The sequence below is a fragment of the Euwallacea similis genome, chromosome 9 (genome assembly GCF_039881205.1).
Source record: "Euwallacea similis isolate ESF13 chromosome 9, ESF131.1, whole genome shotgun sequence".
In the NCBI taxonomy this organism is placed as follows: domain Eukaryota; kingdom Metazoa; phylum Arthropoda; class Insecta; order Coleoptera; family Curculionidae; genus Euwallacea; species Euwallacea similis.
The window spans coordinates 726,241-750,831 of NC_089617.1; the positions used below are offsets into that span (position 1 = coordinate 726,241).

General features: G+C 36.0%; 2 protein-coding genes across 2 annotated transcripts in view; one reads left to right on the top strand and one right to left on the bottom strand.

The window, feature by feature from the left end:
* The window catches only part of side-II (sidestep II), a 71,445-nt gene extending 65,658 nt beyond the window's left edge, over positions 1-5,787 (bottom strand). The window contains exons 1-2 of the mRNA XM_066393434.1: positions 5,724-5,787; positions 40-160 (exon numbers count right to left, since the gene is read on the bottom strand). Of these exons, the coding sequence (XP_066249531.1) occupies positions 40-160; positions 5,724-5,787 (185 nt within the window). The remainder of the gene's footprint in view (positions 1-39; positions 161-5,723) is intronic.
* A 12,242-nt stretch (positions 5,788-18,029) lies between these two features.
* Positions 18,030-24,406, top strand: LOC136410887 (glucose dehydrogenase [FAD, quinone]-like). The gene is made up of 5 exons (XM_066393249.1): positions 18,030-18,423; positions 19,925-20,379; positions 22,638-23,474; positions 23,532-23,891; positions 23,942-24,406. Exons 1-5 carry the CDS (start codon positions 18,133-18,135, stop codon positions 24,213-24,215), a joined length of 2,217 nt encoding a protein of 738 aa, XP_066249346.1. The 5' UTR covers positions 18,030-18,132; the 3' UTR covers positions 24,216-24,406.
* Positions 24,407-24,591: the final 185 nt, after the last annotated feature.

A 24,591-nucleotide genomic window follows, 5' to 3' on the forward strand; every position in this document is an offset into this window, starting at 1 on the left:
GCCCGTTTGGAAATCTTATTTTTTGTTTATTGGACTTACCTGTATATTGGGAAGCCTGAACCGTGCTGAAACCACAGAACCATGTAGACTTTGTCGTGTCCTGGTGGTATTACATCGCAAGGAATACTGACGCTCTTTCCTTCTACCGCCTGGATTTCAGCTGAAAACAAAAATAAATCGTTGCTTAATATCTCTGATTTCGGATAAATAAAATTGGATTCGATTATACAGCGTTTCTAAATAAACCCTGTTATTTTGAAATTATTACCTCCAGACAAACATATTCCCAATCATTAACAAACAGTGGGCGTTTCACGCCAAATTAATGCTCGTTATCTCAGGGAACGAAACAACGCGAATTAAAAGAGATATAACGCGAAAACCTCGATAATACAGTTTATTTCCAGGTCAACATTTTCAGACTGTGATTTGGGGGAGTTTTCATATTTCATATTCGGCAAACAGTGGTATGTTTGTCTCGCATCTCATTGATATGCAGATTCCTAAAGTTGCTTGGAAGAGACTTGAGGCGAATTTGATTCAAAACAATCCCTCTTATTTCTAGAGGCTTAGAATACTCTACAAACGATTACATGCTTTACGGGCGAAAGCATATTATCCAGCTTTAATTTATTCGGGTTATTACAACAACTGTATTAAGTCGAATAGCTCTTTGCAAGAAGTTCGTATAAGGTTCGTGTATTTTACTGAGAATTATGTAGACTGTATATCCCAAGGTCTTCGCAGTTTTGTGGATAGCTAAACCAGACCTTATGAACGAAGAAGTTATCCCTATGCCAGTTATACACCTAATCTTGATATAGAAAGCATGATAGTGCGACAAGTGACGATAGATTTTTGGTTATGATTTTATTCAGCGTGCTTTTCAGGGGGCTTAAAAGTGCATAAAGGCATGTTCTTCATATAGAAAAAACTCATTCAATGTTATTTGATATGTAAACCATATTTTTATAAACGCAAACGATATGCCTGAGTTCCGTAATAAAAACTTATATGTTATTTATTGGCAACCAGTTGGGCAACGCAGAAAATTGATTTATGATAACAAAAGTTCACATTGCCATAGCATGGGGATAAGAAACAGGAGATTCCCTTTTGGGGCTAATGTTATCCTAATTTTCCACCCCCAATTTCAATATAGATTACATGACAGCCTGGCCAAAATGATAGAAAAAGGCATGGTAAGCGAGCAAATCATTTTTTTTTAAATATTATGAAAACACTTTCAATCTCTAAAAAGAAACCCTTTTCGCAACTACAATTGTCGCACTATTAAGTTTCCTTAAAAACATAATGAGCAAAATCACAAATGAAAATCTCACATCTGCAAATGACGATTTGTAGAAAGTTAGTCCCACGTCTTCTTGAGCTGACCTTTCGTGGATGGTAATTTCGCATATTTTAGAAATGATGAAGCCGAGGTCGATGGATAGTCAAATACCTTTGATCGATATTAGAAACCAACTTTAAAAGTGTTATATTGACTTCCACACCCTTAGTCGTAACTCATCATCAAGAAATCTGGACAGGCCAAAATCAAGTAGCGATTTCTAGAACATTCACTTTCTTATTGAAACAAGTAATATGTGTTTTTACGTTTCTCTCTCAAATAGAATTTTCGAGATTGGTAAATTTTAATTTTCTAAACATTCTCTGCATTAGAGTCGATGAAACGATGAACCGCTGATCGATGAAAGAACAAGTAATTTACTTTATTACACTTTTTGCTCCACTCTAGGGTTTTGAGCCTCATCAAAAGAATAAGTCGTGTTTCTACTCTCCTTGTCGTCACAAGTCCGAACAGGCGAAGACCAATACGGACCATCCTACTCTAGAAAATTCAGCTTGAAAATTCGAGTTGAATTTTCGAGAGTGGTATTTTGTAACTTACGGTTCGTAATGTGCATTAGATTTAATGAAACGATGATCAATTTACCTTCTGGTCATTACTGAAAACTTAGTTTAAAGAGTCACAACTTTCAACCGTTTAAGAGAATTCGTCGTTTTTCCAGATTGGTTGTAACTCATGGTCAAAAGTAATCATGAGAGGGATCTGAGACTAATTGTAGATAGAGGTAAGCTGTTTCCAATTTTTTCTCAAGCAGAATAGTTCAAAGTGTTGAGTCTGAATTTTCAAGTAATCCAAAATTACCTAAGGTTTAAATTTTAGTGGTTATGAACGAACGCTATATTGGATTATTGGATCAACTGAATTTATTATTCAGTTAAGTTTTATTTTCAGAAACCTGAAAGTGTCGTAAGTTTTACCTTTGCTTTATTTTCAAGCAAAAGTGGCTTTAAATTATTGTCGGATTTCGTTTCTAGGAATCTCAACTGGCTTAAGTATTTAGTTTCATCTTATTAACCTTAACGAGTTTCAGTTCCTGTAATATATTGAGTAAGTTCAAATGTCTACTAATTAGTCTTCATTTCTGTAAATTTGCTTATAGTTTCACTTCCAAAATTGAAGGTAACTATTAAGATATAATTCAATCAAAGAACGACTTATGAATTTATGAATTTAGTCATACACCTATATTTTTACAATAATTCCAAGAATTTTTTTTCTATGGAAGCATGTGGTGAAAGAGGATTGTTAAGAATGCCAGCAGTTCAAGAATGCTCTAAAAACCTTCATATCCAACTTTGCCAAAAATACCTCTCTACTATTGGGTTGTAAATACAATGAAATATGATACATATCTTCAATAAATTTTCAGAGTAATTTGAAAGTCGTTATCTACAGAATCGCACAACCTAACTCCAGCTTTGCTTGCCCTAAGCCTTTAAATTTAGAACTGCACTCAGCCATATTTAAACGAATAAAAGTAGTTTTATGCGTTGTGCTGCCGGTAAATCAAATTTAGCTACTTTTCTGAACACTCGTTAGCGGAAGGAACTAAATTTGCATATTTTAACAGCCTAAACTTTATAATTAGCGCTTAACTTCCACGTTTATCCGGATTAGCTGCATCTCTTAAACTAATTTTGCCTCTGGTGCACTAGGAATACATATTTCCGCAGTATCTAAGCTTATTCAGGGGTTACATATAAACGTTCGTGAAATTTTTCAAGTCTATGTGTTTTAATATTCTCAGGGGAGTATAGCTTAACCGAGCAAAAGTAAACCAATTTCATTGTTTGTAAATCCGAAGTACAATAAAACAAAATACGATGCTTTTCCAACAAAGTTTGGCTTCCTTCATTCTGAAACGAGGCGAGAATACTTTGTCACTTTTTGTTATCGACTAATATAAATTTCCGACTCACATGCGGAAAACTTTTACGAAACGACATTTTATAGGAAAAAAATTTATTAGCTTTCAGTTTTGCTTAAGAAACTTGACTTTCCAAAGAAGTTTACAATTATATTAGTTATTTATTTGTTGTAAAATACTTTCAAGTCGGAATTGGTTTTTCGTCAAAAGGTCTGGAAATTGATGAAAATACGAAGTTTTGGTTCGCACTTCGAGACCATAAAAATGCAAATCCAGCTGAAGTCCATCAACATTTGTTCGGCTGGTGATAGAAAAACTTACCTGTGGCATTCGCGAAAACTTGAACTTCATCGAAAGTCAAAGACGTTAAAATTGATATATGAGGAGCTCCCGAACCAACTAGTAGCTTCTCAGATATATTTTTTTAAATTGAACTGTTCTTCGTGAGAGAAAAATGGAACTGCTTACCTGATTCATTTCTAAACAAGCAGTACGCAATCATATAAAAATCGAAACTCCTGAAAAGACTTCCCTCAGTGTTATCACCAAAAAACTCCTCCAAGTTCCTTAGATGTGATTTCACAATATAAGAAAAATCGAAGATCAGGTGTAAGTCGATGGGTTCTCGTAATCAGGTCATGAAAAGATCGAAAAGCATGATTTCTGTAAACGTAAGATCTCTGTACGTACAGCGTGTAGACCGGTCAGCACCTGTTGAACAAAATCGTATACACTTACCAGATGACAGCGAAAAATATACAAGCACGTGAAGTGTATACTTTGAGCATGCAGGGGAAAAGTACGGGCATATGGAACGTAAACTATGGGCGGGTAAAGAAAAATGTTTGTTACCCCCAGTATGACACAAACGGTAAGAACCCAGCCTGTCGGACGCTGTCAATATGCCTATTAATGCTAGTAGTTTATTTTCTAAACTCTTCACATGGAGTGCGGCGAAAAAAGTATAACTTTACAAGGAGTCGGACTCGGGATGAGGAAAATTAACGATGGAAGGCAAACGTGGTAACAAGGGCCTCCAAGGTAATTGCGAGTGAAGTGTCTTCCTAAAATAAAGGATCGAAGTTTAGGTGTTCACTTAAAGGGTCGGATTTTTTGGGTCCAAAAGTTGGACGGACTCGTGGGAATTTGACCAACCCTCGTAAATTTGGTTGGTTACAACGGTACTGTGCTACGTTCCACGTCACCGATTCTTGGCTTTCCAGTTAATAATCCAACATGTGACATTACCCTTAATGACCACCTCTAGTGCTACTCTCAAATTAGCAGTTATAACGAGGTAGTTACGATCTCGCTAATAATATTGGTGGCCCATAATCCAATTTACCCCTTTCTCACTGTTGTTATGGTTACAGCAGACGAGCTAAAACCCCGAATACGACTATTTTAAAACGGACTCATTCATCACTCGTCCCTCCACCGCTTCAAGATTTTGAAATAAAAACAAGGAATTAAGACATTCTTCTTAACGCAATCTTTCAACCTAAGTCGGAATAATATCACACTCCATCTCGTGTGGAATACCCAGGAGTTGGCAAAATTTGTTTTCGCTCAATAAATACCTCTGTACCAAAATGTTATACCTACACTTTAGTCAATTTTTGCCCAGTGGGGAACCCCTTTGATTAATTCTCCTGTTCTCCTGTGTTTGTTTTGACTTAGCTGAATGGGCTGTTGATAAATAACACAGGGGTCAAAACACAAGAAAGATGGATCATGAATTCAATGACCGGCAGGTACATGGGAAAAGGACTCATCTGTTTTATAATAGAAGACAAGGAACCAATTATAGGGCAAGGTCGTTAGCAAAGATCAAACTGGCCCAATTTCTCTTGGGGGCTTCTGCTCCAAATTTTGCTCAAAATAGAAACTAATAATTCCAGCGATTCCCGAGAATTCTCAAAGGATCTCTGGCCCTCCTCAAACTGGTAAGAGAAGCCTCAATATCTGACTAGCTGACTAACCAGAACTTCACCGAACAGGGTCTTATCAATCATTCCTGAACTCTGTACTGTAAATATGGAGGATAGACTTTTTAGAATGATATAAGGAAAATCTCGAGAACTGTTTGACTATTTAAAATGAAATTCTAATACATATATTAATATGCTACAAGTAAAGTTTTTCTGGCATTTTTAATCAAGGAATTAATCATGTTTTAATTAATAAAAAAAGAAGTTGCAACATATTTAGGCATAGAAAGAAGTCATATTAGAACACATTTTGAAAGATAGTAGACAAAAATCTCTAAATTATCAATGTTTTGATAATTTATTTTCCCGTTATTTAATGTCTTGTAGAAAATAATCGAATGAATGTGATCACTTTTATAGCAATGAATATATGTTATATGTTAGTGGCTCTCACGTTCTCGATGGAATGTCTGTTATAAAATTTCAGTTAAGACGTGAACATATGTCCTTGTAGCATATTAATATTATATTTGTTCACTCAACTTTAAACAACATAACTCATCGTCTACTTCCAAGGATACTTGCAAGTTGAACTCGAGAGTTCCAACTTTGACCATAGCGATAAAGTCTCGCTCTGGCATTTTTTTTAGATTTCAGTACGGGTCCTACGCACGTCCCGATAAGAAAACTTCGAGAATTCGAATCCTACGTTCGATATTCTTTCTTTATTTATTTTGCGGGGTGTAATATAAAATTCGTATGTTAATTGTATAAAACACATGAATCCTATTCTGTAAATTGGCGTGAGCTATATTTATTCATGTGCTCTGCTAGTCCTAACGCAAAATCCGAATTTAATAGGCATTGAAACCTGTTTGAAAATTTTTAAATGAGGTTTAATATTACCGGATAAAAGCTGCAGAATAACAAATATAAATAAAATATCGGCGAGCAACAAGCCAAATTCGAGCTGCACAGACCCATTTAATCCGACAATGAAATACATTTATTCTCATTTGGGCTACACATAGCAATGCGTTAATATTGTTTGTAGGGGGCTGGCAAATTGGTTCCCGTTATACTTGTAAATTGGCAACGGGGGAATTTTAGCTGATTTCAATTCAACGTATGCCTCGATTTATACCTCGTCCAAATATTAAACGCCGCTGCTTTACCAATCTCTCTAATCTATCAATTATTGTTGCCATTACCCCGGAAATTGCATTATTTAACGTTACTGGTGCAGATATCGAATGGACCCATTTTCGAAAATTTTAATCGTTCGATTATTGAGCTATAATTTGTTGCGCATTGCTATGGCGATTGCTACTTGTCACTGTTAATAAAATTTAGTATTAGGCGCTCGCCTTGTTGACAGCTTTCCCATTGTAAATGCATCATCACCTCACCTAATAAGCGATTGCGGAAAAACCATCACCCAGCATGTGTGTAAAATAATTGTGTTCAGTCAACTGTTAGAGTATGGAATGTGGAAATTTGAATCTCTCTATGCGCACAATTGAAGATGGCACGATACACATTTTAATTGTTGCGGGCCAACACAATATTTCACGGAATATCATAACTACTGATGTTTTTCAAATACTGATTACCTTGAATTGTTTACGTTTTTCATATTCTTAAGGCATTGGAAGTGAATTGTACTCGAATGCCTTTTAAATCAATTTCTCAAATACAACTTTGCCAATTCTTCAGTCTCTAATCGTTACGATGAACCCTTTCCGAAATTACCAACAGAGAGTTTCATGTTGAAAAATTCATATTAAGGTAGCTGCATAGAGTAATTTTCTTTAATGATATGAGAACACGAACTCCCATGTTTCACAATTATCTAAAGAACGAGATTGGGAAATTTTCAGTGAAAATTCGAATCGTCGACGGCAAACTACTAAATAATGAAAATCCTGGATCAAAACATAAGCCCAAGCATAAAGACATGTATAACTAAAATGTTCCCTAAAATCCAAATAGATTATGAATATATCATGAAACGTGTTAGGTAAAAAGTTTATTTGCGGGGAGAAAGCTGAAATACTACTATAAAAAGCTGTGAAAAGCTTGCATTATTATAGTCTCCAGTAGCTTGAAGACTCCATATAGGAATATGTGTAGCGGAATCACTTTTTAGGATTAGGAGATTTTGGATATCAATAAAGCATATGAATTACTGCATTAAAAATCGATTTCTAAGTAGGGAACTGGAATTGTATCCGAAAGACTCATTTAAGATGTGGAAAATTTGCATGTTTAAGGGCTTTAACAAGTGGGAACTACTTCTACTAAATTTCTAAATTAAACCCGGGAAAGATCTATTCATACATCTATTTATATAACAATGTACACGATGAGAACATACGGTCTAACCCAACAAAATCAATAGGGACAATTCACAGTTAAATACCGGAACGGACAAGCTACTATTGAGATAGAAGGGAAAACCTTCAGCTACAATCGATTAATGAACTTGACTAAGCCCCAGGGCGTAGGAGAAATGTTGATGGACCAACAAGACTCCATTTTGTTCTCTAATCCGACGGGTGACTACGATGGACCACCATAGACAATGATCGGGCAGATGGGTCCCTTATCAGGTAGAACACTATAATACCATCATCGATTGTTATCTCGAACCTGGGCTTTGTGGTCTATAGTGATAGTATAATAAGCGGTACGGGTAGAGTAAAAGTGTTACGGCGTTTTAGGGGATGTCTCTGACAGTTTCCAGACAAGCTTTTTTAAAACTTTGTTTATAAATTGTATATTAATTATTTTTGTAGGGCTGATAGAAGAATGCCCAATAATGTCTAGAGCTTGGGCATTATTTTTAATATACCTTGTATACAAATATTTCATAAAAACTGCGAAGTGCTATAAAAAGAATGTGATTTTCAAGCAAGAAACTTAAACAGTGTTTTAAAGACGCATTTAATCTAAAACTTAATCTTAACTTTAGATAACTGGAAGACTGACTTTTAATTATCGAATTTAACAATTATGGGCCTGAAGAAATCTCGTAATGATCATAGATAATGGTGTTATTAACTCAATTGTTATGCAAACGTTTTAAATCAGTTTTAGCTTTTGAGCACGCACGTGTTTGCCCTGATGTTTATTAAATAATTTGTTGCAACAACATGTGTATGCAAACTTCCTCGGTACGTAACCTCGAAGCAGCAAATTAGAAATGAAAAATTTAAATCTGTGGAACAAAACAATTTTCTCTCTATCTCTCAAGATCTTAAGGGTTTTGTCAAATCAAGTTTGATCGCTTCTATATTGCTTAATGCCGGGTCCTGGACGATCGTTGAAGGGGTAATCCTACCTAATGATGATGCAGTTCTTTTTTTTGAAGTGTGATCTTTATATCATCCATACTTTAATGCAGTTCCTTGGTATTTTCCAGCAAGACGCCGCGAGTTTTTTGGATCAGAGCATGTTCTTTGCATCATATTGTCACACGTCTCTCCACAAGTACCAAACTCCTCTTTGGGACAAGACACTTCCTGTTTCAGAGAAGAGTGTTTCTATCAAAAGCTGTCAACGCCAGTTTGGTAACTTCTGATTGCAATTACAAGACAATTTAAATGAGGACGCACTTACGGATTCATCTAGCGATATTGCGATGTTGGACAGATCAACCTCTGAGAGACCAAATTGCCATAATCGCAGGAATCAGATTGCAGAAGCTAATCGCACAATCCGGTTGGTTCAGCAGTAATAATTAACGAGCCGCTCTTACCCTGCAATCCTCTATATTAAATCCTCAAAATGTGTCGTTCCTCCCATTCCTGGAATTCTCTTTTCTGAATGGTACACAACTTGATCGATCTCATTTTGGGCGAATCGTAAGAGATGAATAATTTCCCTCAGTCGAGGGCTGTAACCCTGATGTTTTATATACGCATCTCAAGCTCATCTTTTTAGGGATACAAATGACTGGCCAATAAAGATTTATACAAACCGACTCATCAAAAATTCCATCCGCTCGAACGATCCCGATCGAATATTTGTATTGGGTGCTACCTACATAAGCCGCCAGCTACTGACACAACATTTTCGATGGGTCTAAGCCTATTGCAGAGGTCCGAGCGAACAGGATTTCATCTATACCAGACGTATTTTCATTTGATTAAAGATTCAATTTTGCAAAAAGGCATCACGAAATTCCGAATAAACATTCATGCCGGGTTCGACCACTTATGGTAAGAAGATGAAATAACATTCCCGAGGATTTGCTGGAAGATGTGCAAACAAGCATACGTGAATTCGGCGGTGTATGTATAGAGAAAACAATCCCGATAGTGTAAGGATTCCTTTAATGGAATTTTGCTGTCTTCCCTTTCGCTTTGTGTATGTATCTAGTTTTGATAGGTGGCACTCTCCTTGTACAACACACGGAAAATACCATCTCTAATGCAAGTAAACAATCAGCTCGTTGGCTTGAAGCGGATTATTAATACCCCGTGGTTGAACTGAAATAGGATGAAATAAATATAGCTGTGGTAGAATAATTGATTACAAAATCCCTGCAACAAATTTACGTGTGGTTTGCTCTAAATGTTTATGTATAATTTATATTTCTGGGTCGTGGTCTAATAAAGCTATTTTCAACCGATTAGCGAGCGAACTGATTTGGGGGTGGTTTTGTGTTTGTGTTATTACTTTTGAGGGTAAGTATCAATTAGGACATCTATGTTTGTTCAAAATTGAGGTACAACAGACGCTACGTGAATATCCGTGCTGCAGAGCCGTTCTGGTATTTTAGAGAAATGTGATTTGCCTGGATAATATTGTACACATCAGTTAGTTGTCAGTAGAGTTATTCATTGGAAACCACTAATAGCAAATCTAGTCGCTAAAACATGGAATAAATTACCTTCAGTATTTCGTGGTCATACGTACAGAATACAAACACAGTGGCAGAGAGAAGTAAGACCGTGTAGGACAATGGGCAATTTCAATTAGGAAGGAGGCGAGAAAGCGAGGGTATCATGGGATGCTTTTCTAGACACTCATCCTAAATACCTCAACGAGGGTGAGAGGGAGAAAGCGTCATAAAATGCCGTTTTGTGGTAACTCAGACACCAGGAAGACGAGGAGGTGGAAACGATGGGACATTTCTCGAGATCGTCGAAGCAAAAACTTCAGGAAAAATGGAGAGTGTGAAAGAGCATCATTAAGTGTTGGTTGGAAGTGTTATAACTAGAACACGAGTGGGAGAGAAAATCAGCCGTAGAAAGCACGGGAGGGAGTAACAGAGGAAGGAAGATTAATTATGTGGAAACACTGTGGAAAGAGAGGGGGAAATCGCAGGTTTTTAGACTCTGGATGCTTTCCAATATAGCTGACGCAACTATTGTAATAATTCACGTGATTAGTATAATCTCACACAGGGCAAGGCTTTCATAGACTATACCAGCCATAGAATTTATTTATGGTGTTACCAGATTAAGACCAGACAAAGCTCGAAATTAAAACATCTTGTACAAAAGCAGATTTCCAGTCGAGAGCATCACGAAGATAAAAACTGCATAATTTCACCTACAGCAACTGAAGTCTAGCGAGTCTTGCCAATTCGGAAAAAAATCCTATAAGAGAAGATGAACAAAAAGCTGTTTATATCGTAGAAGTTCAACGTTTACGTATTTGTTCCTAAGTTACGACGTCAATTTTCATTAAGGCTTGAATCCGAACGTAGGAACTGCTGCTGCTGCGTCGCTGTCTCTTCCCTTCTATTTTTCTATAGGAAAATGTTCGTTCGATACACAATTTATATGTTCAAAGCAATCCAAAACAATTCCGTCCATAAGCCTGGCGAACTTCCCGTATTCATTTTGGCTCGATGAACTGTCAAACTATATTCGGAGTAGTTTCCGAACTTTGAGATCAACGTCAACGCAGCAACTCCTGCTACCGGTAAGCTATCTGGCTTTTATCTATTGGATATAATACGTTGCATAGAAAACGAATCATGTAAAAGCTGTACCTTTACTCTCTCATCTTATCCAAGAGGAAATTGCATTTCGCCCAATTCGAGGATAAATGCGGAAATGTGAAATTCGAATGAAATAACCGTATTATTTCGTGACTGAACTGAATGTTGCGCTTTATCGTGTTCTCAATTTCAGCTTGTCATAATGCTTTGCTAGAGCTGGTTGACTGAAACTTAAAAAGCGCCCATATATAATATATCGCTTTTGTTAAGATTGCAATGGGGTGGTGTAAGGATTTACTTTTCCTATCTTCCCCGTTTTCGCAATTCATTTTCACACGTACGCTCTAAACTGAAACGCCTCTGATAGAGCAAAAAGGACAAGTGCTTATAGCCAGTTTTTTACTGTCATTTTTAATTAAAACGTCGCACTTTCATGTTTGAAATATGAGAATAGGAAACGAGACTGAACAGGAATCCTGGCTAATGCGGTTTGCCACCCCGGGAACCATTAACGGTCAGAATTTTTGTTGCAGGCTCTCAAATTCGTTAATTAACTTTCTGGTTCAGAGGCGTTATTTATTGGAAAAACTACCAGTTAATACCACGACTATCTGCAAATTTATAAATCCGTTAGGATACATACATTTCTATTACTCGCAGCAAGTTCTGATACGTAATATTGAAGTTGCGGTTTGATTATTACTTTTTACAATGGAGCGCGGATGCCTTTTTTCAGCCAAAATCTTACTTTTCGGCCCATCTAAAATCGATTCTCCATATTTACTTCACACTAGTGCCGCACTGTTTCTATTCACCGCTCTAAAACCTATACTACCTCCCCTCTTCTCACAATGAGTTGGTAATTCAATTTATTAAAATATGATGGTACTTTCTGGAAACTTCCAAACTCTAGCGCAACTGCGAGCCACGAATCATATTTAAGTGAATGAAAACTTGTTGGAAAACAAGAAAAAGTAATCAAGGTAATACGAATTTATCACCGGACGGAGAAATTTTAAGAAAAACGGCATTCAATATTTCATAATTTAATGGAAAAATGATCTTTTAGGGACATCGCACTCCTAATTACTTTAAAAGCTCGCATTTTAATTAAAGGGATGTAAGAGGTGTATGCGCTTAGAGAGCCGTGTGTTTACCGTACGACGTTGTGGATGAGTTTCTAGCTCAATCTCGAGAATTGAATGTGTAACGTAAACCATTTGAAGTGATGCGATGGCGCTATCAAATATTTGAAAGCGTTACTTATATTTCAGAGCACAAATTATTCCAAAGTAAATAATGTAGTCATCTATTTAATGGTATTCTATTTTGCTCACAATTCAAAAAAAACATAATCCTGAACAAGAGCTTACATGTGTTGGATCTATTAGCAAATCATGGACGTGCGACATGTACAAACAAAAATTTTATACATATTTGATAAGTTCAGAAAAATGCAAATTGACTATTACGGTTGACATTTCCACCTTCACAATGACCTTTCTCTGACGAATTCCGATATATTTAAGAGCTAAATAAATCAAGATCTCCTTGGGTCACGTAACTTATAGCAGAGCCAGTAAATTTTTTATGGGAAATAACACACTTTGCTTCCAACAAAGTAACTTCTCATTCCTTTGATTTAACGACAGTTCGGTAGTGATTCCCGATAAAAAAATCATCAGGACTTACGATGATCATTGACACGGAGTTTTAGCGATTGAATTTACGTAATCTTCAGTGGTTCACGGACGAGGTTGTCGGTGTTGGAGATTACATCCTGTAAGAGGGTTTATGTTACGAAATATTTTGTCTTATACGCCTACATGTAAAGCAACATAGGCCCTTTCTTCGGGATAATCTGATCATGGGGAACATCGTTCCAGGTTTTGGCACAGGATGCTGTAAATTGGGGAAAGGACGGCTTAAAGTTTAACCCTGGCTAATGACTCGGGAATTTTTTTACAACGCCTTCATGTTCCCTTTCAGTCTTTTCTTTTGAGTTATTTCTTGATCTTCTTGTGGGACTGGACCCTCTTATTCTTGCCTGATTCCATCTACTATCATCCTATACTCACGCCTTCCTTTGTAAATGACATTTAGCTTCATTCTCCAGGGTCAAGTATCATATTCTCATTATTTCTATTTGGTGAAATCATAACTTTCCTTTCAACATTTAAGAGAAAAAATGTATTGTATTTATCAAAAGTCAACCAAAAATTGATTAAATCAAAAAGCAGCATTGTAACGGTCAAAACTGCCTGCTAATCGTGATCCTCATGAAAATGATCCTAAAATTATAGCTTCCAAATACAACATGACTTGAAATATTTAAATTCTGAAAACTCGTATTGCGAGTTCAATGATGTATTTAAATTATAAATGCTCATTTAAATTACAGCATTGTGCACATTCAAAAATTAAACGTAGATAATTCTAGGATGGTCAATTTAAGGATGATAGAAAGGTTCAATGCAAGTTTAAATTCAAAATCTACTGCATATTATTATAGAATTTACTATACAGGAATAAACCATAAACTCGAACCAAAAGTTCGAGGATTTACGTTCAAACTGACGGGAAATAAACAGAATCCATTCAATACACGCTCATTTAGGCACTATATTCCCAAATGCCTCCGGTATTTCTCTAATGCAAGCATTTCATCAAACATTTATTTCATGCTAGCGGGCCAAATCAATATTCTACTAATTTCCCTCGAGCAATGGAACGAAAGAATAAAGCAAATTTCCCCGCAGGAAACAAAAATCATCGAATCCAACTTGATATATTATAAAGTGTGTCGTTCCATATTGGGAAGCCAACTTTATACTTCAAAGTGCAAGTTGGGGGTTCGAGAGTATATTAAAGGTGAGAGGGTAGATTTGAATTTTGTGAGAGGAATATTGAGATAAATTTGGAAATCTGTAAAAAAGTATGAGTAATATCGGTTCTAAAAGTGGAAATAATAGGAGGAAAAATCGGGAAAAGGAATATTGGGCAAAACTGGAAAAATCCATAAATGTTAAATCAGGAGAAAGTGAAGCCCATCCGGGGCTACACGAGGAACAAACTACTGACGAATCTTTTATTTCTTTCTGAAATTCACATTTTGCCAGTAAAAATTTCCGTTTATTTTATTCCAGTGGTAAACAATCTCGCTGTAATAAATGAAGTTAATTAAAATTTCTGAAAACTTCGAGGGATGCCTCGTTATTACTGAATGTCTAGACGGGAAATTTCCTTCTATCATTGGAATTACTCTCAATTTGTTGTCGGATTTTGAGGATGCCATTAAAATAATTAGAACATTACTATAGTCGCTTCACAGATTTCTTCATTTTGAATTAAGAGAAATTCAATACCACTAAGAATTACTTCAGTAAACTATTTATATTGAAAGAAAACCATTAAAAGGGTTCAAAATTTTCATTGGCGTATATATAAATATCTAATCAGGACTATTTCATAGCATAATTTTTTTTTTAATAATTAAATAATAATATTCACAACCATAGATATGTCAAGCTGCTATAAAAATGGCAATTAGTCACTTCATTAGTAGAAATTATCTCTTAAACAATCACTATTGTATTCAAATACCTGTGAATGTAACTAAATATATCAAACTAAGCAACCCAAGTTGGTTCATGGCCCGTGGCTACATTTGAACTTGACTTGAAGTGACCGCAAGCTGACAAGCCTTTATACTTTTTATGTCTTAATTTCAATATGAACAATGCAAATGAGCACTCCTCGTGGGAAGATAATTTAAATGAATCATTGAACTCGCAAATCGAGTTTACAGAATTTTAATATTGCTTCAGGTTGAAGTGGGTGTAACGCTGGGATTTCAGGATAATTATGTAAGAATCACGATGATAAGGCAGTTTTGATGGTTGCAATAATGCACCTGTAGATGCACTTTTTGTTACCACTAGTGCCCCAAGGGGAAAAATTGTGATTGTGAAGCATACTGAAGAAGTGAGTGAAGGCTGCCATTCAAACAGACTTCAACGCAAAAATACGGGATTGAGATTCTCCCTAAACAATTGTGTCAACTGATAAGCAACGACGAACCTCTAAACCCTTGAAAAGTTATGGGAAGTAAATCATCACATGCTCAAGCACCTCAAGGTTTTTAATTTACCGAGAAAGTCACATACTAATGACATAAATAAATAATAGCCATAGTGTGATCCTAAGGCTGCCATACTTTTCAATATCTTCAACTCGTAAAAACGAGAATAACTAGAACCATTTTAGTCAGCTCAACACTTTAGAATGAATTTAAAACTATGTGGGCTTAAGGTCTCTTTGCTGATAACCTGCCAACCCATACCCATTACTTGCGTGTAAACATGCGGATGTATGTCAAAGATTTTCGAGCTATAGTGTGATTACATAGGACTACACGTGTCTAAAATACACTATCTAGTTTAATGTGTTTTCAAGCTAGATACTAGACTACATCTAAAGCTAACTGAAACTACATAATATACTTGAGTAAAAACAAGCAGACGCAACCGAATTTTCTTAGGTCTTTAGAGCACCCATAAGCAAAAATATTCTTCTACATTAATGGGTTTGCTAACTTTTAGACAACCAGATATAGGGTATGTGGAGGCACACCAATTAGGGATGTAAGTTTAAGGATGGACACATTTCGCTATGGAAGTAGTTAGAACTAATCTGAGGTGCGATGAACTAGTCACTTATTCCTTTAAGTATTCCATTCTCTTTACTCATAGCAATTGTGGCGTTCTCCACATAGAGTGAAAGGAGCAGAGGAACCGAATGCTGTAACAATTTGCTATAATAATATTTCTTTATTTACATATAATATATTTATTACTTGAATTCTTTACAATTTTAGACATAAACTTCCAAGAACTTCATTGTTTGTTTAACAGATTTTTCAAGATTTAAGTTGTCGTGTACTTAGACTTAATCACCTGGTCGATTCGACGTGGAATCCTGCTGACGCTACGGGTATTCCGTACTCTCATGACTGGTTTTAATTCAATTCCAAAAGCGTCTAAAACATGACCTTATTGTAGGAAAATCATTGTTCTTGAATAGCATCGGTCGTTGTCGTTTTTTCCAAAACAATCTAAATAATTAATGACTCCGTCCTAGCTCACGTTTCATTCGTTCCATTTGTTTTTCCCCAAGTCTACAGTACCACTAAATTTTAGGTGTTTAAATAATTATTATTGATAGCAATGGTTCTGGTTAATTAGATAAAGAAGGATGTTAATTACGCACATTTACTATTTTTGTTTGTTTTGAAATGTTCAATCGCGAAGGGGAACTGGGAAGTTATGAAGGAAGCGTCACTCAAATCATCAAAAGGTTATGACAATCATTATAAGCAGTGACCATATTTCATTTAAATCGCTATGGTTTATAGCTGACGAGTCACTATGAAACCTATTATGGTTTATTATCCTAATTGATACATTATTGAATGATTGGCAAAGTTTTAAATACATATCCCGAGAACTTCAAGCGTGGCTTGCATCGGCGCTCACAAGGTGCTCAGACGCTAACAATTAATAAAATATTAGCATTCGGAGGGTTATGACATATATTCGGTATATGTTCGCAATTTAAGCAGTTGATTTAGCACAAAAAAAATTTGCACATTGAAGATTTTATTAGCGTTATAACATCGACAATGAATATGCAAGAAGTGTTTTAACAAAAAAAATCGAATCGGGCACAAGAGATCGCACAAAAAAACGCTTGACTTTTCAACTTCTAGAGAAAACATTGAAATTATTAGTGATGTCAGTACTCCAAGCATATCTGTAATCATAATTGGTAATTATGATCGGTAATCTATTAGTAATACTTATCACTCCTACTTTGACCACCCTATGAATGAAACTGGTCAAAATGCCTTGTTTCAATATTTCTTAGAAAGCGATGAATAAATTATTCATCTGGGCTTATGATGAATAAGTAAGTAATTGTGTAAGAATTGCCCGATTAGGAATTAGTTCCCCTCTGTGAAGTATTTTTCCTTTTGAATATCAAAATAGCTCGTGTGCTTTATTTATTACGACCCCTATTCACCACAAAATTGCTTTCAATCACTACCTATCGTTTTTTCCATTAGTGCAACTTATTTCTGTTGTAATTTGTTGAGTATTTTCCACTCAGTTAAATTTGTCATTTCATCTCTGATAACCACCGACTTGTTTGTTATTAATATGATTTCGTTGCATTTTTAATCATTACCATGACAAACAGAAATTTGCTTATGAAAAAATGTGGAACCAAGCCTCTCAGTCAATCTCCCTTATCATTGAGTCATTCAAGGCCTTTAGTATAGCTGATCATTATATCATTAAAGAGCTTTAGAGGCGTTGTTAAAATTGTTTGGATATGCTTAAACAATGGGTTTTTCACTTTTTTAGTAGCCTCTCTTCACCTGGAAGGTTACCATAGTTTCCGTTTTTCTGATATTTTGATGCTAACGTCCTACTCTCATTGTTGATCACTCTATAAAAAACGTTTTCTATTTTCTCCTGTTACTAAATCAGGCTTCAATATTTACCACATACATTTCGTAACATAAACACTAAAACATAAGTACCAAGCAATGCCAATTACAATTCTCTTAAAAAGAAACCAAAATACCCGAATCACGTAGTACAAAATATTTAAGCCAAACTGTACTTATGACCATTGAGAAATGTGTATTACACTTTAAGAAGAAACTCTGGCCGTTACGCTTAGGTTGATAAACCAGACCGTAAACATTCCACTTGCACCTGTTTATTTTCGCCAATCGTTTATAGTACCTAGGTTGGGCATTTAAAACATAATGTATACAAAATGAACCTACTACTATGATGAAGCAGAATTGGTACCTGCACATACTCCTCTAGTAGTTTCTGAAATGTAAAATAGAATGAACATTAATCAGATTTAACAGTAACCCATCTTCGATCCACTATTAATTCGAGTGGTACCAGTTTGCCGGCATCATTCTAATATGAGCTGCGGCTGTGCGGACAACTACATCGGGCCTCCCTTGACCAGCACGTGCGGGGGTGGTGCTTTTCTCGTGTTTATGGGGTTGTTGGACACTTTCATTCGGAAAAAGTGCGACATATCGGAAATATGCGAACGAGTCACCCCGCGATTATCTCCGGATGCAGAATATGATTTTGTGGTGATCGGGGGCGGCAGCGGCGGTGCGGCTGCCGCCGGCAAATTGGCTCAAGTGAAGGGGTGGAAAATTTTGCTGATCGAAGCTGGGGGAGACGAACCGCCTGGGTCGCAGGTAAATATGTACTTTGATGGGCTTATGTTGGGAATTAGTAGTTTTCAACATAATAATTTTAGATAAATAGAATTTAGTATAATTTTTTTACTGTTAAAATAGATTTTTACAGAAATCGGAAAACGAGTCAAGGTTTGAACTTGAAGTGTTGATGTTACTGCAAATAGCTTAAATCCGGTGATATTAGGAAAACTTGTACTATCATGTCATTTAGCAGAAGTAAATAATGGAATAAAATGGGAGAGTACCTAAATGGGGTGGCTACAAGTTACATACTCGATTAGGGGGTAGTTCAGATGACAATCCCAAAAATTACATTTGATTATTAAGAATAAATAATAAGTAATAAATTTTATTTTATATAATGAGGACATTACTTAGTTTTTAAAATTTTAGAACGGTGATACTATTGTCCTCTACTAATTATCTCAATTACCCTGCTCGATTTTCCGTCCTAATTTCCTGACCCCATTTCCCTGCCCCACGCTAGGTTTAATTATGCATTAATATGTATATAATGTATATTGATAACTCAAATTGAATAATTATTATAAATCTGAAACAAAAAAAATCTAGGTGTATATTTAAAAACCTAATTTCTGTTTATTTAAATGAAACAAAACAACAAAACAAAATACCCAAGCACATGTTTAAACGTTATTCAGAAATTCGTTTTGCTCAAAAATAAAATAGCAGTGGCGGCGGTTGCAGGGTCATTCTCCTCTAACAACTCTTGCACTTTTTGGAAGAACAAGGCAAACTATTTTTCTAGGCATCATTAGAGAGGCATGATATCATAAATATTAAATACTATTAATTATTCAGTGATTACAAATTAACAAACAAAAGTAGCCTGTAACAATGAATCTTCTCAAACCATGGTGTTGATGAAGTGCGTGACATTAAGCCAGAGGTGTAAGGTTAATAAACATATCTAGGCACTATACCTACATAGTATAAATTAGAATCCATATGTTTCACATATATGGAAATGAGACTTTAGATGTATTGCGTGCTTAATTAAAATATTCTATTTCCTACTTAAGCACTAATCAAAGGGTTTGCGTTTATTACAATGAATTAAGAAGTGCATGCATGACGTGGTTTCATGTGAGAAGGTCATTTACAAATATTAGCTAATGAAAAAGCTGTCTGAATAATTTATTGTTATACATATTACCATTAAGTACATATTTTTGGCATTTTGGTGTTACCATAATGTTGGATGTGAGTTTTTGAATAAAATTGAAAAAAATATATGTTGCGATGACTCCAAGTTGTGACTCTAAACACGTCAATATCGTCAATTTTCAGAAATCAGATGCGTAAAGAAACACGCACTTCATAATAGTTCAAAATCCTCATGACCCCGATCGCCAACATTTCTGATATTGACCTTGCTTCGAGCTTATGTAGACGATCAATAAATTCTCCGCAAAACCGTCCTTTATTCATGATCTTAAAATTTTAATTCTAATTATTTGCAATCTATATATTTTAGATTCCTGCCATGGTTGTAAATTACTTCGGCAACCCCCATATGGACTGGAACTACCACACCGAACCTGAACCTGTGGCTTGTCAGGGATATCCTGAGCGAAGGTGTACTTGGCCTAGAGGAAAAGTCCTCGGAGGGTGCAGTGTGATTAATGGGATGATGTATACTAGAGGTACACCCAAGGATTATGAGAGGTGGGTGAAGGCTGGCAACCCTGGCTGGGGCTATGAGGACGTATTGCCTGTCTTCAAGAGATTTGAGGATAACAAAGATATAGGGAGTTTTGTGGATGCTAAGTATCATGGAATTAATGGGCCTCTCACCACCTCGAGATTCAGACATCAACCTCAGATGGCCTATGACATATTAAGGGCTGCAGAAGAGATTGGAGAAAAAGTTACTGAGGATTTGAATGGGGCTCGCTACACAGGATTTTCGATTGCTCAATCTAATACTAGGTGAGGGATTTAATCGAGATTTGCGATATGGATAATTATACTCGGCTTTTAAAATATAAAATACCCACTCAACAACTTCAAAGCGACGTCCCAGAAGCCCTGACCCCCATTAAAAATTTTTCCACTAAATTAGATCAACTTTAAGCCTCCTTTTAATTACAAACCGTTTTCCGCTTTGTTTTCATTCAAAAGATGATAAATCCCTTTAAAAAAACAACTACATAAAACGTTGCTTTTGATCCTTTCAAGAGGGCTTTGTTTTCGTGAAGTTGACACCCCTTTTATGAAATTGGGGTCCATTACGGTTTTTCAAACCTTTCTCTATTGAAGTTCCAGCAAAAAAGGAACCTTTGTAGGTGGCTTTTATGTAAAAAATTTGTTGTTCTTGTTTAGAAGGGTCATAGACTTTTGAAGCCAGCCTTTAGAATAAAGCTCCTGTGTGAGATTTTTAACAAATTGGGCACATACGGACGGTTTGCGATTCTCATAATATTTGTTCAGTTTTAATTCCAAGACAAGAATTCTATGATCACTTATTTGCTTTAATATAAATAAATATACATAAATTGGTATATCAGCAAAGAAAACAAATTCTCCTTGTAACATACAGCTTTGACCTTTCCAATCTTTTACTTGCTGCGATCTATTTTGAGATTAGTGAATATTACTGAATGAATGAGAAGAAATTCTAAATGAAATTTGCGAACGAAAGTCTGGAATTTGTCAATAATAAATGTAAGGTTCTTGACCCAATATGAGTGATAAATGAGGACGAATTTTTTTTTACCGGTTTTAGGTAATCATTTGCCTTTTAAGTGATGTGAAGGGAATGTGACAATCTTGGAGGCGACTCCCTCCGAACCACCTAAACTATCGGTCATCAATCAGATTATTCAGAATGGTTCCTATAAAATCTCGGACTAGTTGACACTTCTGCCAGTAGATTTGATGTTCCCAGAAAACAATTTTTCAAAGAAATTGCTAATAACTCATCTTAAATTTTTCAAGTATTTTATAGGTTTTGATAATGTTTCACTATATAAGATATCCTACATACAACCAGATAGGAAGGGAATTTATCTGAATTTTTCTAACAATCAGAAAAATTTTATACTCAACTTTTTATGAATTTATCCTAAAATCTTCTTCCTAACGTATTTGAACTCTACTAATGCATTGTACACTTCAGAAATTTCATTAAAGAGCTCGTATCTGGCACTTTTGAGTTTAGTATATATGTATCTCAGAAGTTTTCTACTTTAAAATAATAGAAATCCTTAAGTTATTCTAACAGTTCTTAGGTGTAAAATTGTAAGGTTCTCTAACACCCCTATAAATCGCTCATCGGAGTTAAACATCTTTGAAATGATTTTGGGTTGTTCTTTTTTGTGAAGCACTGATAACATTTCTTGAAAGTTTTTGCTATAGCAGTGTGTTTCATGACGCAGCAATTTTTAAAAAAATCATGAGTTTAATTCGAAACAGATTAAAGTTTTTCAAAGAATAGTGGCAGGGAAACTGATGGAGTACCAGCTTCAGAATTTCTATGAGCGTCAGCCTGGATTATTTTAAGATACTTCACGTACATACGAATGTTTCCTCTATGAGATTTGCATTAACTGGACTATTTTCCATTATTTCTTCTTTATATTCAATAACGACATTGATAAATAAATTGCAGTTTGAGCATAATCGTGATTTTAAATCCCTAAGATTTAAAGATTCGAGATTTAAAATATACGAGGCGATACATTTTCGTTAAAAATAGCCTGTCTGGAAAGTTGAACAAGGCGAGAACATATTTTATTCCGGATTCTATAGGTAGTCTGTAACGAATTTAATTGGGTTATTTAATATTCTCAGGGATTCGGGAGACTCGTTAAAAATAATTGTCTGAATCAATTGGCTTGTTATCTGAAAATGGGAATAACGATAGTCTGGAGACTTAAACTTAATGGATCTTGTATAAGATTAACATTAGGGTGTTTTTATTAAATGACATGTAAACAGGAGGAGAGTTTTCGAGTGATATTTATTTAACTAAGAAGTACGGAAAGTAATACTTTCCCCCTGCTGATTGCAGCCTAAGACCGGCACGACGCGGAGTTTTGTCAATAATCGAATGCCATAGAGCCACTTTAACACGTCTAAGCTAAAATGTATTGTAATCTGATCACACGGTATATAGCCATGATAGATTTTTAAAAACTTTTAATTCCAACCTCATAAGGTTAAAAATTCCTTTTTCATAATTACAGGAATGGTGTAAGGCTGAGCAGCGCTCGAGCCTACGTTAGACCTCAAAGAAATAATCCAAATTTCCACGTCATGATCAACTCCACTGCTTCCCGCATCATCCTCGCAAATTCCAATGGCCAGAAGAGAGCTGTGGGAGTTGAATTCATTTACAGAGACAGGACATACACCGTCCGGATTCGGAAAGAAGTGATTCTATCAGCAGGAGCATTGAATTCTCCACAAGTCTTACTGCTTTCAGGAATAGGCCCGAAAAAGGAGCTTGACAAAGTAGGAATAAAACAGTTGCATGATCTACCAGGAGTGGGTAGAAATCTTCAAAACCATGTAGCATTCTACATGGGATATGAACTGGATAAAATCACAGCTACAAGTGACTTAGACTGGGCTACTGCGCTGGACTACATTTTGTATCACAACGGACCTATGAGTTCTACGGGGTTATCTCAAGTGACAGCCAGGATAAACTCTCCATATGCAGATCCAAGCGGGACTGACCCAGACTTGCAAATCTTTTTCGCTGGTTTTACTGCTAATTGCGCCGCCACTGGTTCCATTGGAGACCCCGAGAATCCAGAACACCCAAACTCTAAAAAGGAGTTTACTTTTTCTCCTGTTACTCTACATCCAAAAAGTAAAGGATATGTAGGCCTGCATAGTTCAAATCCTTTGGATCCTCCCAAAATGGTTGCGAATTACCTCACGGAGCCTGATGATGTAAAAGTGTTAGTAGCAGGGATTAGGGTTATTCAACGATTAGCTAATTCATCTGTAATGAAGGACGAATATGGAATGAGCATTAAACACGAGGACTATGGAGATTGCGCCAAACGATTTGGGTAAGGAGTGATGGTAAATAATCCCTAAATAAATCTCATGATTTAATCATGATTTAGCTACGACACTAATGCATTTTGGTCTTGTGCCATCAAATACTACACTGGACCGGAAAATCATCAAGCTTGTTCCTGCAAAATGGGACCCAGCTCTGATCCTATGGCAGTAGTAAGCGATAAACTCCAAATTCACGGTCTCAGCAATGTCCGAATCATGGATGCATCAGCAATGCCCGCGCTGGTATCTGGGAACACTCATGCGACCATTGTGATGATGGCTGAAAGAGGGGTGGATTTTATAAAGGAACAGTGGCTTACTAACAGCTCTGTAGGGGTTGTAAATAGATTTGGGGCTAGTAGTAGCGAGCAGGTTGCCGTCACGCAAAAGTCACCAGGGGTTCAAGCCCCAATAATATCTCAGTGAGTTATTCAAATTTCTTTTGGTAGTTTAGTTAAACGTGTTTTTTCAGGCATCCGTACACACAAAACCGGGGACCGAGTTTTCCAGCGGGATTCCATCATAGCGAAGCCTTCCACCGGCAACACCCTCATTTGCCAAATCCCTATCTGGGTTATAACGGCAAATATACAGGAATGAGCGTCTATTATAACATGCAAAACGACTACGATTACGGGGGTAATCGAGACCGTTATCAAACGAAACAGCGAAACGTGAATTCTGAGCCTCAATATGAGAGTGAACCATACAGTTCTAGGCAAATCTCTGAAAGTTGGCAGCACTAGGATTATCTTCAGTTTTTTTAATGGTTTTAGATGTAATAGATTCCGGGGAAAATTAAATATTGTATACATATATATTTTTTCTTTTAATTGAGTATTTAAAGTCTTTTAACGTACGTCAATGTTTTCGATAACTGAGGTGATGTTAACTCTTCATTTTGTTGCCGCAATAAATCGTTGATTATTTAAACGTACATGGGGTATTTTACTTACCTGGGTGAATGTGGCTTTTCACATTTTTCTATAACAATCCTTTTTGCTTACCTATGCCTGAAACAAAAATAGTTTCGTTAGTTCCATTATGACTGAAACATATAACAAATACTATGAATGTCAAAACTTTTTTTAGAAATTCTTTGTTCGATATATCTACATCTGG